General features: G+C 39.3%; 1 protein-coding gene across 3 annotated transcripts in view; it reads right to left on the bottom strand.

Annotated features, from left to right (window-relative positions):
- Positions 1-2,155: 2,155 nt before the first annotated feature.
- LITAF (lipopolysaccharide induced TNF factor) overlaps positions 2,156-13,253 on the bottom strand; it is a 22,162-nt gene continuing 11,064 nt past the window's right edge. Inside the window, exons 3-6 of one of the 3 annotated variants that reach the window (XM_009281658.2) lie at positions 7,566-7,624; positions 5,598-5,780; positions 5,037-5,193; positions 2,156-4,706 (exon numbers count right to left, since the gene is read on the bottom strand). In XM_009281658.2, the coding sequence (XP_009279933.1) occupies positions 4,598-4,706; positions 5,037-5,193; positions 5,598-5,780; positions 7,566-7,611 (495 nt within the window). In that variant the 5' untranslated portion in view covers positions 7,612-7,624 and the 3' untranslated portion in view covers positions 2,156-4,597. Of the gene's footprint in view, positions 4,707-5,036; positions 5,194-5,597; positions 5,782-7,565; positions 7,625-13,253 lie in introns of all 3 variants that reach the window. The other 2 variants (XM_019472680.1, XM_009281659.2) reach the window with 2 other exon arrangements.

The following is a 13,253-nucleotide window of genomic DNA, read 5'->3' as shown; positions in this document are numbered from 1 at the left end:
GGGGACGCCGCAGCCACAGTGGAACCGAGCGCGGGCAAGCGCCGACGAGGGTGAACTACGGCTTTGCGGAAATAGAGGGTGATCTCGCCCACCTGCTTGGGGCCTGCTGCAGGTCAAGGAGTGGTTTAGGTTCTTCACCGTTATTTACTTACTTATTATCCCCAGAGTGAAAAATTCTTCAGCGCTATTTTGTGAAGAACCAGAGCACCTTATGAAGCATGAGCCTAAGGTAACTGTTGTACAACTAGTTGCCAAGGCAAAGACCGAGCAGGACAGGCTTTGCCTTCCTCCCTCCCTCCCACGCTACTCAGGGTAGCGTGCCAGGAGACAGTGCTTCAGAGGCTTCATGGAGCAAAAAGAGGGAAACTACTTTGGGTTTGTCTCCCCCCCCCCAATGCTTTTGTGAAATCACTGTTGTCACATTCAAACGCACCATGGCTTTAGATCCTAGAGCAGTGTCTGTCATACACCCCGTTAATGGAATAATCCTCTGGAGCTCATTGAAGCCGCTTTTTTTTGTTGTTGTTACAGAGACCAAGACATTGCATGAAGCAAAACATCCAACCACAAAAGGACTTTCAGAAAGTCTCCTACTCATTCTTGGTTTATTCTAGACTTGAGCACGACTACTTTTAGCATCTCCAAACCACACAGCCACCTGTTCAAACAGTCATTAGATTTTCAGATTCTTAAAAAACTTAATTTCTTAAAAAAGAAAAATTTGTAACAAAAATCAATTATAAGTGGTATTAAGAAGCACGTCCTTTGAAATCAGCAGGTTTCACCATGTACCTTTTGGTGTCCTGGTTTGACACCTAAGACACTCATTGGAGAATTTATTTCTATACTGGATTCATGTCTGACACATCATACACGAGGGTATTCACCTCACAAAAATAAATTAAAATTCATCCTAAAGATAATGAATTTGTATCACGTTGCAGGATCTTATAAAGAAAATAGGAACACAAAGGCTAATTTGCTATAAAATACAATTCACTTGAACTATAAACACTTCACACCTTTGTCACAGTACTTGCACTTCGTAGTTTTTACTCCTAGGATGACAGTGCATACTCCGTTACTCACCTTTTGCTGCTCACTTATGAAGAATAATTAACTGGGTTTGAGTACACAAATCACAACTCATTTCTTCAAAAAAGAACTTGTGGTTAGACTGCCAGAAGTGCTTTCACAAACACTGCAATAAATAGCAGCTTTTTGAAACCACTCTGCTCTTGCCTAACAACTCCCTCTTGTAAGGCTTCTTACTTCTTTTAACAGCTTTTATTTTAGATCCTCTTTGCATGACAAAAATATTTTATTTCCTTCTGGCTCAAGCCTCATCAGAATTAACTAAGTTTGAACATTATGCAAGTTCTGTCAATTAAAAATAGAAGTCTAATGGAAATAACAGTCAAAGTGTAACAGAAAGCAACGTCATCCTAGAAAGCTAATGAAGGTGGGGGTACGGAAAGGCTTCACCCAAGTTTGTCATGCGAGGCTGGAGGATTTCAGATGGCCTATGCCCCTTCCTTACTTATTTGTGGAAACAGCATGAGCACATGAAGTCAGCATGCCACTTCTGTATCTATCAACAGAGGAAAAACTATTTGTTCACGACAAATTAGCCAAAGTGTTGCTTAATAAAAATGCATTAGAACAAAATTGTTTGAGGTATTAATCTTGCCTTCCTGTATTTTCTGCATCTCAGAAAAAAAGAAAGAAGTGCTTCAGACATTAAAAAAAGCAGGGTATTCTTGCATGATTAATAGGGATTCTTTCCAACTGAACATAATGATATTTGCTACCTATTTTCTCCCTACCAGTCACTGGTATGTAAAAGTGTAGCCATATCTGTATGTGTTTGTCCAGTTGTATTGCAAGTGAAAGTTTTACCCAAAGGAGTTTTAACTGAAAAAAATATTTAAAGAGCCTGAGTTGCAGGAAAACGACACGTTTTCAAATGTGGCTCTGTGTGTAAACAGTTGGTCTGCAGGCCAGAGAATGCCATTTATCGGAGAATTGGGCCAAGTGATACTCCGAAAAATTTCACCCTGTGATTACATTTCTTGACTTAATTTTAACATTTCAGCCAGTCATGTGTTGGAAACATTCCGAATGTTATAATTCTCTGATTACAAGCACTAGATACAAAAGACAAAGTTTTTATTTTAAATATAATCAGTTTTAAAAACAAACAGTAACTTCAACATAATCAAACACAAAGCACTTTCACACAAAGCAAGTTATATCCTGCATTTGTCTGTCTAAAATAAGTTTAACAAAGCAATTTACTTTGGCGCATTCTGTAGATAATTCCATATACAAGAGAACAAACAGGCTTTGTATTTAAGGAAATTTAAGTATAGAAGGGGCAGCAGAAAGTTTTGCAGAATGCTTAATTAGATGGAATAGCTGCCAACATTATGTGTCCTATTCTCAATCCATAAGAGGAATTTAAAGAGATGCAACAGACTGTGCCCATAAAACAAAACAAGGAAAACCCCACGTAATTATTTTTTTGGTCAGTGTTCTTCCGCATTCTGGTGCCACCACCTCAGATTTTCCAACAGTCACTTTGTAGAGAAAAGGGGAGCTAAGGGAATAACAGACTTACTCACCAAATGAGTATCCAGCACGATTATCCAGACCAGACTGACATGGGTACTAAAAAAACCTAAAAATCCTCCCCACCATACAAGCAAACATCAAGTTTGGAAACACTGCGTGCTTCATTGCTTCCTCCTGTCTTGCTCTGATGATAAACTGACAAGAAGGACATTTTCTGTGAAATCCAGTGGTGGTGGGGAAATACTGCTTTACAGCAACGCATGTGACTCGCTAAGTTAGAATCAGTGCCTGTGTCATCAGAACAGAAAATTCAGTGGAGCATCATGGCCCTTAAAAAAACCATCGGAAGCATTACGGTGGTGCAGCAGCAGACAGAAAACACAAGCTAGTACCGCATCATCAAAGCGGAAAGCTACAAGACTAACAGCTTTTTATCTCCATCATTCTCTTGCCAGTTAGTAGCTACTGATGTAAATTCTTATGGTACAGGGAGCCATATGATCAGAAATCTTTTCCAAATGCACAAGGAAGCTCTTAAACCACTTGCAGACTGACCCACAAGCAGCAGCAGTTTACAGTAACTAATTAACGCAAGGCCTAGAGGTTGTATTTGTGATCCATGTAACTCCAGGATTTCAAACGTGAAGTGTTGAAAGACTTTTGAAAAGTTAACTTATACCAAATATTTATAGAAGGCACATTTGGCAATAACAGCAAATGCAGTATTTTTTTATTTGTATTTATTTTAGCTTTTTACTTTTACAGAGATTAATACAGTGTTAGCATCATAGCCTTGTTTAAACACCTGTCTGCCTTTTCTAGACAGGTATCATTCAAAAGCATCGAGATACTACTTGAACCAAGTCTGCTGCTTATGGCATGGTAAGATACTTCAACCTTCAGAGCCTCATTCCCTAATTTTTTTGTGATCGTCTTAAATAAGCATATCCAGCTCAAGTTTCTGAAAACAGAACTTCTCTTTCATTTAGAAAAAACAGAGTACAAGTCTAAATAATAATCAGAGAAACTCCTTAACAAACATGTTACCTTCTTAATGAAGAAACAGTAATTAACAAACAGATCAACAATTAAAAGCACAGGTCCTGTATCTGTGTTTTGCAGGTGCAATTCAAGCCTTAAGATAAGGCTGAGGCTTGTTTATGATCTATCAGTTAACTTACATAAATGTAAAAGGAAGTTTTCCAATGCTATAACCAACGCTCTACAGGCAGTTCCACTGGGGTGGGAGAAGAGAACACTTCAGACTTATAAATCAGCAGTAAAGAACCCAAACAAAACACACTGAAAAAATATCTATTAAAAATTCCTGTATGAACATCTTTACTGCAGAGTAGAGATATGACTAGACTTAAAACTGGCAAGGAAATTCAGGTACTAGTTTGAATTACCACTGGTGCACAATAACCTGAGTTGTCCATTTGGTAAAGCAGCCTCCAAGAAGGAAGAAGCCTTTAGGTCTGGTTCTCTTTCAATTAAGAAAGTTTTAAAGTGAATTTTAGTGCTCGTGAAGATGCCAACAAATCACTTCTTTTGTCAAAGAAGGGCACCTGTCTCAGAGGCAAGCAACTCCCTGCCAGTTTGTAAACAGTGCTGTTGCAAAAGCATCAACACCAAGCATGAGACCGTATAGGTCTCCATAGACATTCTCCTCTTGGTCTGTGCCGAGACTGAGAGCAAGCACACCAGCGTGCAACATGATTGCGACAAGATTAACTGAAGAACATCACCAACCTGTTTTGCATAAAGCAGAAAGGGAAAACATTTAGTTGCTATCAACTGGTGCTGGACTGAGTGGCCCATAAAGATTACATATACTTTTTACAGACCTAAATCAGAATCCCCTCAAACAAATTCTTATTCAAACAATCTAGCAATAAACATTACTTTTGATTGGTTTCCAGTGACAGGATGCACAGAAACAACCAGAAGTCTCCATGAAGTTTCAGAAAGGGCTTGTAGAGATGTTAACTCCATCAATCAATTATCAGTGTTTAAACACTGCCTATAAACGTTTGTAAGAACCAAGAAGAGCACTGCAGTTTGGACAGGTGTGATCCACATCCTTTAGAGCATCAATGCAGAAGGGAATTAAGCAGCAGCCAGCTATACACCTGCAAAGAAAAAAAAAACCCAAACAATCTGTTTTACCGCTTGTTACATAAACAAGAAGGTAAAATATATTTCCTGCAAAAGCCGTCAGTAAAACTGGTGCCATGAAGCTTTAGGAAGAACACACATGGCTATGGAGTCCACTACTCTAGTGTTCTAGAGCTGCTTTAAGGTCCTATAGGACTTAAATGCAGATGCAGCTATTCAAACCATAAAGGGTCAGTTCCCAGACAGAATGAGAAAGCAACAAAGCTGAGAGCTTTCTTACTCCTTAGAGCTATGAAAGGTCAAGTAAGAACAGAAAAATGAAGTGCAAACTGGAATCAACCTACCCCAGCAGACAGAGGCCACCGCATGACAGCCAAGTCAAAGCTCCCGAGTCATACGAGAGACGTGTCACTATCATCTGGTTACAGGAAGGGCAGCACATCTGAACTGGGCGGTCATAAAATACTACTGGTTGCTGCACGTACACTGTCTGAACTGTAACTGAGCAGAGAAACATGCTGTTTACTCAATGGGTAAATAAGGAAAAAAGGATAGTTAATCAACTTCCTCTAAGCTAGAACCAGCTACTACTCTGAAATATTTGAGGCTCAGAGCAATGAAATGCACAATGACAAAGAGAAGTCACCATGGCATTTCCTAATGCAGAAACACACCATCTTAAGAATAAGTCTGCATTAAAAACTGCAGAAAGCCAAATGATGTTATTGATATTAGTGCACACTGAAGGATTCACAAGAATTGATTCACCTTATTCCCTTCAAAATTATTTTTTGGAAGGTGAGGAACACCTGTGAACCCCGATCTTTAATCTTCTGCACAGCACCTATTACATAGCCACTTGACACCTCCTTAACATCAGGTACAGTAGAGTTTTTCAGACTTACCAGGGTTATTCACGGGTGCAGGCTGTCCCACGTATGGGGGGGGGTTCATTCCCTTCCCATCTGGTTTCTGGCCAGGTTCTGGGACAGGATAGGGGTGAGGATAGCTCACATTGATTCCTGTTGTTTCCTCATAAGAAGGTGGTGCAGATGGGACAGGGATGCCACTCGGGGCAGACATTGTATCTAAAACATAATAGAGAGAAAATTATAACAAGACATTGTTTATTGATGGCAAGTGACAACTAATTAGGCTCTATTCAGACAGAAAGCAAGAAGATAACTAGATTAAAATGCACCTTTACCAGCATAAAATTTATTGACTTATTTGTTTCTGATAGTATTAAATGTTAATCTTGATTTCATTGTTGTTGTTGCTTTCTTCACTCTTCCTTTTCACAGAATAGTTTTTTTACACATTTTCCCACCACCAATTCTTCCTTTATAAATTAAAAATGCTAAAACAGGGACATGGGGCATCTTTATGAGTATACTAAGTTATCTGGCAGTTTCTCCCAGTTCTCCAAGAACAGTATTTCAGATCCCCCCCGATTCTCCTTAAAAAAAAAAAAAAAAAAAAAAAAAAAAAAAAAAAATATCAAACAGTATGATAGGCCACATGGTAGTTGCTAACTAACATGAGCCTGGTTTGTGGTGAAGCTCAAATATTTAAAAAAGACTATTTATCTCTACTGCGGTTTGAAATGAAGAAATATTTATATTGAAGGAAAAAGAAACCCCAAACAATTAAGTACAACTAACTCAACGCTCAAATATGTCTAAGGTTGCCATTTTTGCTGCTTACCAAAGTTTCAATGAGTTTGTTAATGCAACTTTCCTCCACAAATTGTTATTTCATTACAGAGTATAAGAATGCTAACCATCGCCTTTTCCCAAAGCAGAAAGAAATTAATGCGATTTCAGCACAGACCTCCTCTTTCTCCCTGGCTATCCACTTCCTATACTCTGCCCACCAACTTCTTTGTTGAACAATCTCTCACAACATCAATGCTGATTAAGCATCTCTCTTTTTCTCTTCCTTCTAAGAACCATCAGACAGCTCTGAGAACCAGTTTCCCATACAATGGCCTAAATAATCCTTTTACTTTTAAGCTAGAATGATTAATTTATCAGAGAATTTATTATTCCAAAGTAGAAATAACTGTTGTGAAACTATGCATCTACAACCACCTTCTAAAGGCCTAAATAATCCTTTTACTTTTAAGCTAGAATGATTAATTTATCAGAGAATTTATTATTCCAAAGTAGAAATAACTGTTGTGAAACTATGCATCTACAACCACCTTCTAAAGGCCTAAATAATCCTTTTACTTTTAAGCTAGAATGATTAATTTATCAGAGAATTTATTATTCCAAAGTAGAAATAACTGTTGTGAAACTATGCATCTACAACCACCTTCTCCCAGATTACCTCATTCGATTCTGCTTACGTGTGCAGATGAAGTCCAGAATTTGTTTGCTGTTTTCATATATTGTAATGCTTAAAAGCACCAGTTTAACAACCAACTGCATCAACAAGATTCATCCCAGGAAAGAATGTAGGTATTTTGTGCACAGATCTGGAACTTTCCTAGTGCATATTCTGAAAAAGGATCTTCTCATCACCATTTCAAGACATTTGTGTAACAGCCACCCTGAGGTCAAAGCATCCTGGACTTCTAAATTAACACATGGAGTCCTACTATTAGTGAGCTATGAAAGAACTGCCTAATGAATCTCCTTTTTCCTTTGGTCTCCTAAAATCTGGCTTTTTGTACTGTTTGAAATGCACCTCTTTACACCTATCACCCAATAAATATATCACATTCTTCATTCAGAAGAACTGATCACTTTGGCAGCTAGACTGCAGAGAAGAATCCAGCAGATCTACCAGACCAGAAGCTGAATATAAGCTGACAGTGCCATGAAAGTGGCAAACACCATGCAGGGTCACGTAAGCAAAACCAGTACCTGTATGACAGCTGAAAAAGTTCTGCTGCTCTGGGAAAGCCCCCATGGGAGTACAGTATCTAAGAAACAAATAGGTGAACAGATTCCAAAGAAAAGCACCAAGAACAATCATAAAGGCTAGAAGACTTCTGAGAAAAAGCCAAGGAAATTGAGTTTCTTTAGTTTCAAAAGACCAGAGAGAATAATGAAGACAGACAGACAGCAATGAAGAACGAAACAAACTCCTCTGAGAGTAAACTTTAAGGAAAACTGTAAGAGAAACTTTAAAATAATAAGCTTTTCCCTATGTCTATTAATAAGACTATTTAAGCACTAGATAAATTGGCAAGAGAGTTGTGGAGCCTTCCCTCCTTTAAGTTTTAAGAACAGTTACACATGTCAAATTAACCCACTTAATGCTGAATGACATGTAGAGAACCTCTTCACATCCCTTCAACTGTATTTTCCATTATTTCAACACTGGTTTTTGAAAATAAATGCAACACCTTTTAAACACCTACTTTTACGTATGCTGTTTCAGAAGCGAGATGCTACATCTTCTGAAGAAAGTAAGGCCCAATCCTGAACAAACTGCTTGCAAACCAACCCCCTGCCCCTAGAGCTCATTGCAAGACTGGGTCTAGAACAAACTGAAAACCAGCTTCCTGTACTTAAACCACCACCACCACCCACCAAACCAACCATGATTATAGAGTTTCTCAGTATCAAACTTATTCAAGCTTCAGATAAGGTAGTAACTGCAGTAAATTGATATGGCAATAAGCATTAACCCAAGGATTAGATAGTAATGAAAACAAAGGCGAGAGGGACATTCTAGAAAGGAATTTCAGCATTTTATTTTAGCTTAGGCAAGACTTACAGCCTGGGTTAGTAAGTAAACTGCGTGTTATACTTCCCTATGCAATCTCAAGGCACTAATAGACTTCCCATAGTTTCTATTCGCACTTTTCTCCCTGCAAATAGGTACAGAGCAGCTTATAACTTTAATCATGTTTTACAGATACATTCTTGTATAAAATACCACTGATACAGACATGTCTGGGAAGAGCAACTAATGCATAATGCCTGATTACAAAAAGGACAAAAGGTTAATATTACAAACCAACCCCAGATCATATAAAAAGTGATACAGAATCTTAAGCATCCATATAGGATAGGGAAGACTTGAATTTCTAACACCTTAACAAATGTACCCAGCTACTTACGAAACAGCAGCTATTTACTAACTGAAAGATAAACAGGCACAAGCAAGCTGATGGCAGAAGCAGAAACTGAACCCACAAGTTTTGTCTTCTTAAAGCAGACTCTCAAATGCTGCTCCCAAATAATTCAAAAGGGAAGACTGTTTGGTGATAGGTACCTGACTGCAAGCAAAGACAAAGGATAAGACGGGTAACAGGGAAGTCAAATACACAAAAAGTTATCTGGAGGTAGCGTATATGCGAACCATTAAGCAACATTACAGCTATCTCAAACCAGGATATGGTTGAAAGACCAATAAGCACACTAAATACAAGACTGGGCCTTTTACACTGATACACGAGAAGCTTCCATTTACATCTGGAAGTTTCAGAACCAAACACCACTAAACACAGAGAAGAACTGAGCAGTTCTAGCTTCTCTTCCCAGACTCTCGTTACTCTCTTGCTTTGAATCTTTAGAAATGCATGTGGTAAGACAAAGACCAATGGCTTCAGCTACCCATCCCACATCATTCTTCTGCTCTTCATAAAAACCTCTTGTATTCCAGGTGTGCAATGGTGAAGTGGACTTTGACTCACTGTGCCCAGCTGCACTCCAACTTTGGGCAGATGAGTCACCAGACTCCAGAGAACAATTAATAAAGCAGCAAAAGCACCAGCTTCCTCCTCCAGATTTTTCTTTTTTGTTCATTCGCTCAAGAGAAAGAATCACAAGCTGCGAGCACTTTTCTTGCCCAAATCATTTCCTTCGTAAGTACACATTGGAACAACACTGGCATGGGGCAAAGCACCCTTCCAATTCATTCTGCAGAGGTCTATTGCTCTACATACAGAACAAAGTTGGCATAAAGGGAGGGGAAAGGCTGGTAAAAGCCACAGCATTCACAAACCACTCTATTCAAACAAAACCAGATTAGTTACTTATGCTAGCTGGAGACCAGGAAGACAAGTAACAAATTCTACTGGCAGAACGATGCGTGGATACCCTTCTCTCCAACGGAGAGTGCAGCACAGCTCTATATCACTTTTACAACTGCACTAAAGCTATATGAATTTTGGGGAACAGAAGCCTCTTGAAACTGTTGAATACTTAGTAAGGTGTGCAGCAGTTTTTGCAGGGTTTTGCATTTTGCAAAATCGTATTTCAGCTAATTCAAATGCTCCCCTCCATTTTAATTCCTAAACTCTACTCCATGCAGCAATCTGAAACCAGAAGCAGAGTCTGCATTTGCTCCCTACCCAGAACTGCCAATTTTAACACAGCAAGAGAATTTGCAGGCTGTACCTGAAAAAAAAGCACAACACCTGGCTAAACTTTCCTTTTATCTTGCTATTGGAGAAAGTGAATTAAGTGAATCAGAACCTCCTTCTAGGGTAACTTATCTAAAGAACTTATTAACCAAGCATTCATAAAGCCAAGATTCTTACAGTCTTCTATCATGGGCTTCAGGGCTTGTATCTGACTAAAATAATCCAAAATAAAACTTTGACTTAAAACTAGAAGTATGCTTAGAGGCAGCTACACATTGCAGAAGGATTCAGCAGGGTTGTATCTCATCAGACAATTGTCCAATAATGTTTATGTAACTAAAACATAGGCTATGACCTACACAGTTTTTTTAAATAGCTGCATAGCATTCCTCAGCACACCCTCCCACAACGTGGGTTTGTAAGAAGTTGGGTAGTTTCTTCAGAATGCTAATTTAAGTATCAAACTGTAAAACCTAGTGTAGTAGATGAGGAATACTCTTACTCTGACCTTCTTCATCAAGATGAATACAGGCATTACAGGGAAGATAAGAACAAACATATGTTTATCACAGTCCAGAAGCTACACAAGTCTCACTTAACGTGCCCAAAACAATAGGTTGCCCTGTGATAACCTATACCTGCTACATCTCCCAGGTAATACATATTCACACGTTAACTTATGCCATTGTCTGTTCTAGGAAGGGAAATGTATTCAAGATTACCTTCCTCCCAAGGGGCAGATTTACTGCAAGAACATTAGGGCGCCATTATCTGTGTCATGCTCCCAAATACAGAGATGCACAAAGCTACAGGGCTGCAGCCATCTTCCCCCTCCCTCCTCACACTCCATTCATGATGCAGACCACTCAGGGTCAGAGTCTGGCTCACATGCCTTTCATGCGTCTTCACCTAGTGATAATCACCATAACTATAAATTGTCCTCTCCACATCCAAAACTGAACACATTTATTACCATTTTCTCACTACAGGATGCATCCCCCATCTTATCAATCTGGGCAATATAAAAAAAATCTCATATGTTAACATTATATAGTTTAAAACTGCAACCTTTTTCTGAAGACAGGATGCAAATGCGTATTCTAAGAATGCGGAGAAATACCTTTTGCCCAAGGACAAACGGAAAAAAAAAAAACGGGAGGGGGAACTAGTCAGAAGTGGAAGGGTAAGTCAAGTTTCATTCATGCCTTACCCAACAGTTACAGATAAATCATTAGGCAACAATTTTTTTAATCCCAGCTGGTTTCCTGACCTGCACAAGAGTCTAGCAGAAATGGATTCCACAGCAGCACATAGGTAACAGCAACAGCACCTCAAGAATAACTGTGGGTAGATGATCTCTCTGCCCTCGTTAGGAGGGGAAAAGAAAAGTTCTGCGCAGTCCTCACACTAACACACCACGCAAGGAGAAACTTATGTACAGAAGTGTTGCTCCTGGGAGGCTGGAGAAGATGGAGGAAACTAGAGTCATCCCTCTCCCTGTCTGGCCAAACCCCAGCCTGGCACCTGCTTTTAATGCAATAGCAAGTACTGCCCTTCTAAGAATGGAAGAGCAAATACACTTACTACCTTATAGAACAGTTTTCCTTATCTGAAATCTTCCTTAGCCACTCAGGTACAGACCAGAAATACTCTGCTTGCTTTCAAATAGGCTCCCCTGAAACTAAATAATTACATCTGTATCTGCCTGAAGTCCTTTCAAAACAAACTTTAGTATAAAGAAAATATAATTTTTAGTTTAAATCAGAGTGTATGTCTGTCTCAAGAAATTTTTATAGAAGATAAGCATAGTTAGCTATATGAAAGTTTGAACTAAGAACATTTTCATTGTTTGGTATGGATTTACAACTTTCCTATTTTACCAAAAGAAATTCATATCCTTAAAACAGTGCAATAGCAAATGTCCTAAATCAATCTAAGGCTATTTCTACCAAAAGAAAGACCCAATTTGCCACTTTGGCTGCCTACCACTATGGAGTGAGTTTTCAGCCATATCAGTTCCTTAGTCTCACCAGCTACACAATAGCATAAATGCTAGTGGTACAAGGGGAGATGGCAACAACATTCATGCAAGGGAACCTAAGCAGATCGTGAAACCAGACCCATCTCAGACCATCTGTTTTCACTTTCATAGAGCATCACTCCAAAACTCAGAATCAATACATATGCCCTCTCAGCAAGAGGAGGGACATTTCCATAACACACATTTATTAGGATGAAAAGAAGTACATAGTTTATTTTTATCTTCCACTGTAAGGAATGTTGCTGAATGTGAATTTATCTGAACGCATTACATGACATTGCTTTCTAGAGAATTTTTACTGAGAGGTACAACACACTAGCAAAGATGCCATGCAAGACAAGGCAAGAATACAAGAATAAAGTAAGCCTATATCTGGCTATCCAAGTGATGAACAAGGTGGCTTATCATCAAGAAAGCATACTTTTTGTAAGAGCATAAGAAGTGATTATTTTCTTAGATGTCTTAGCAGTTTTCATTTTTTCTGGGACTTTAAAAGACGTGTAGATGAGGCACTTAGGGACATGGTTTAGTGGGCATGGTGGTGTTGGGTCGACGGTTGGACTCGATGATCTTAAGGTCTTTTCCAACCTCAATGATTCTATGATTCTATTGAATGGTATATATGTTGGATGAAAAGAAACAAGACATATGTAAATTCAGTCATTTATGTTTGGGTGCAAGACAACAGATCTCAAGCAGGGACATACTAGCTTCTACCCAGGATGAAGACACAGTGGTGGGCACCACCTGTTGGGAGCACAGCAAAGGAGTTGGCAGGAGAAATGGGGCTGGAGGAAGGCTGCAAAACAGCATGGCATGTGAGGGGCTTCAGCTGAGCAAGGGAGCAGACACCACTGAGAACAAAACCAGAAGATGCACGTGGTTGCCAGGAGCACAAGAGCCAAGCCACTGTCTCCCTGCCATTGCCATCCAACCCTGAAAGCTTGCAGCTTGTCTCAGAAACTCCTGCCAGCAGACTCTCGACTCCTGCTGCTCTATTCCCAGCCCAACTGCCCTCTCCTGGATATAATGTTCTTCACATATCCCCACTGCACAAGCTTATTCCAAGCAGCTATGCACCTCAATTTGAAAGGCATTACCTAAGCAGGCCTCAAAGCGCAGAGTACAGCACAGCCTGCACTGAGCAGGGAGAGAAACATGGAAAAAAAAGTCTCACTAAGAAAATTAAAGGGG

The sequence above is a fragment of the Aptenodytes forsteri genome, unplaced genomic scaffold, assembly GCF_000699145.1.
Source record: "Aptenodytes forsteri isolate BGI_AS27 unplaced genomic scaffold, ASM69914v1 Scaffold84, whole genome shotgun sequence".
Classification (NCBI taxonomy): Eukaryota; Metazoa; Chordata; class Aves; order Sphenisciformes; family Spheniscidae; genus Aptenodytes; species Aptenodytes forsteri.
The sequence above is the reverse complement of the archived record's forward strand: the minus strand, read 5'-3'. Positions and strand labels throughout refer to the sequence as shown.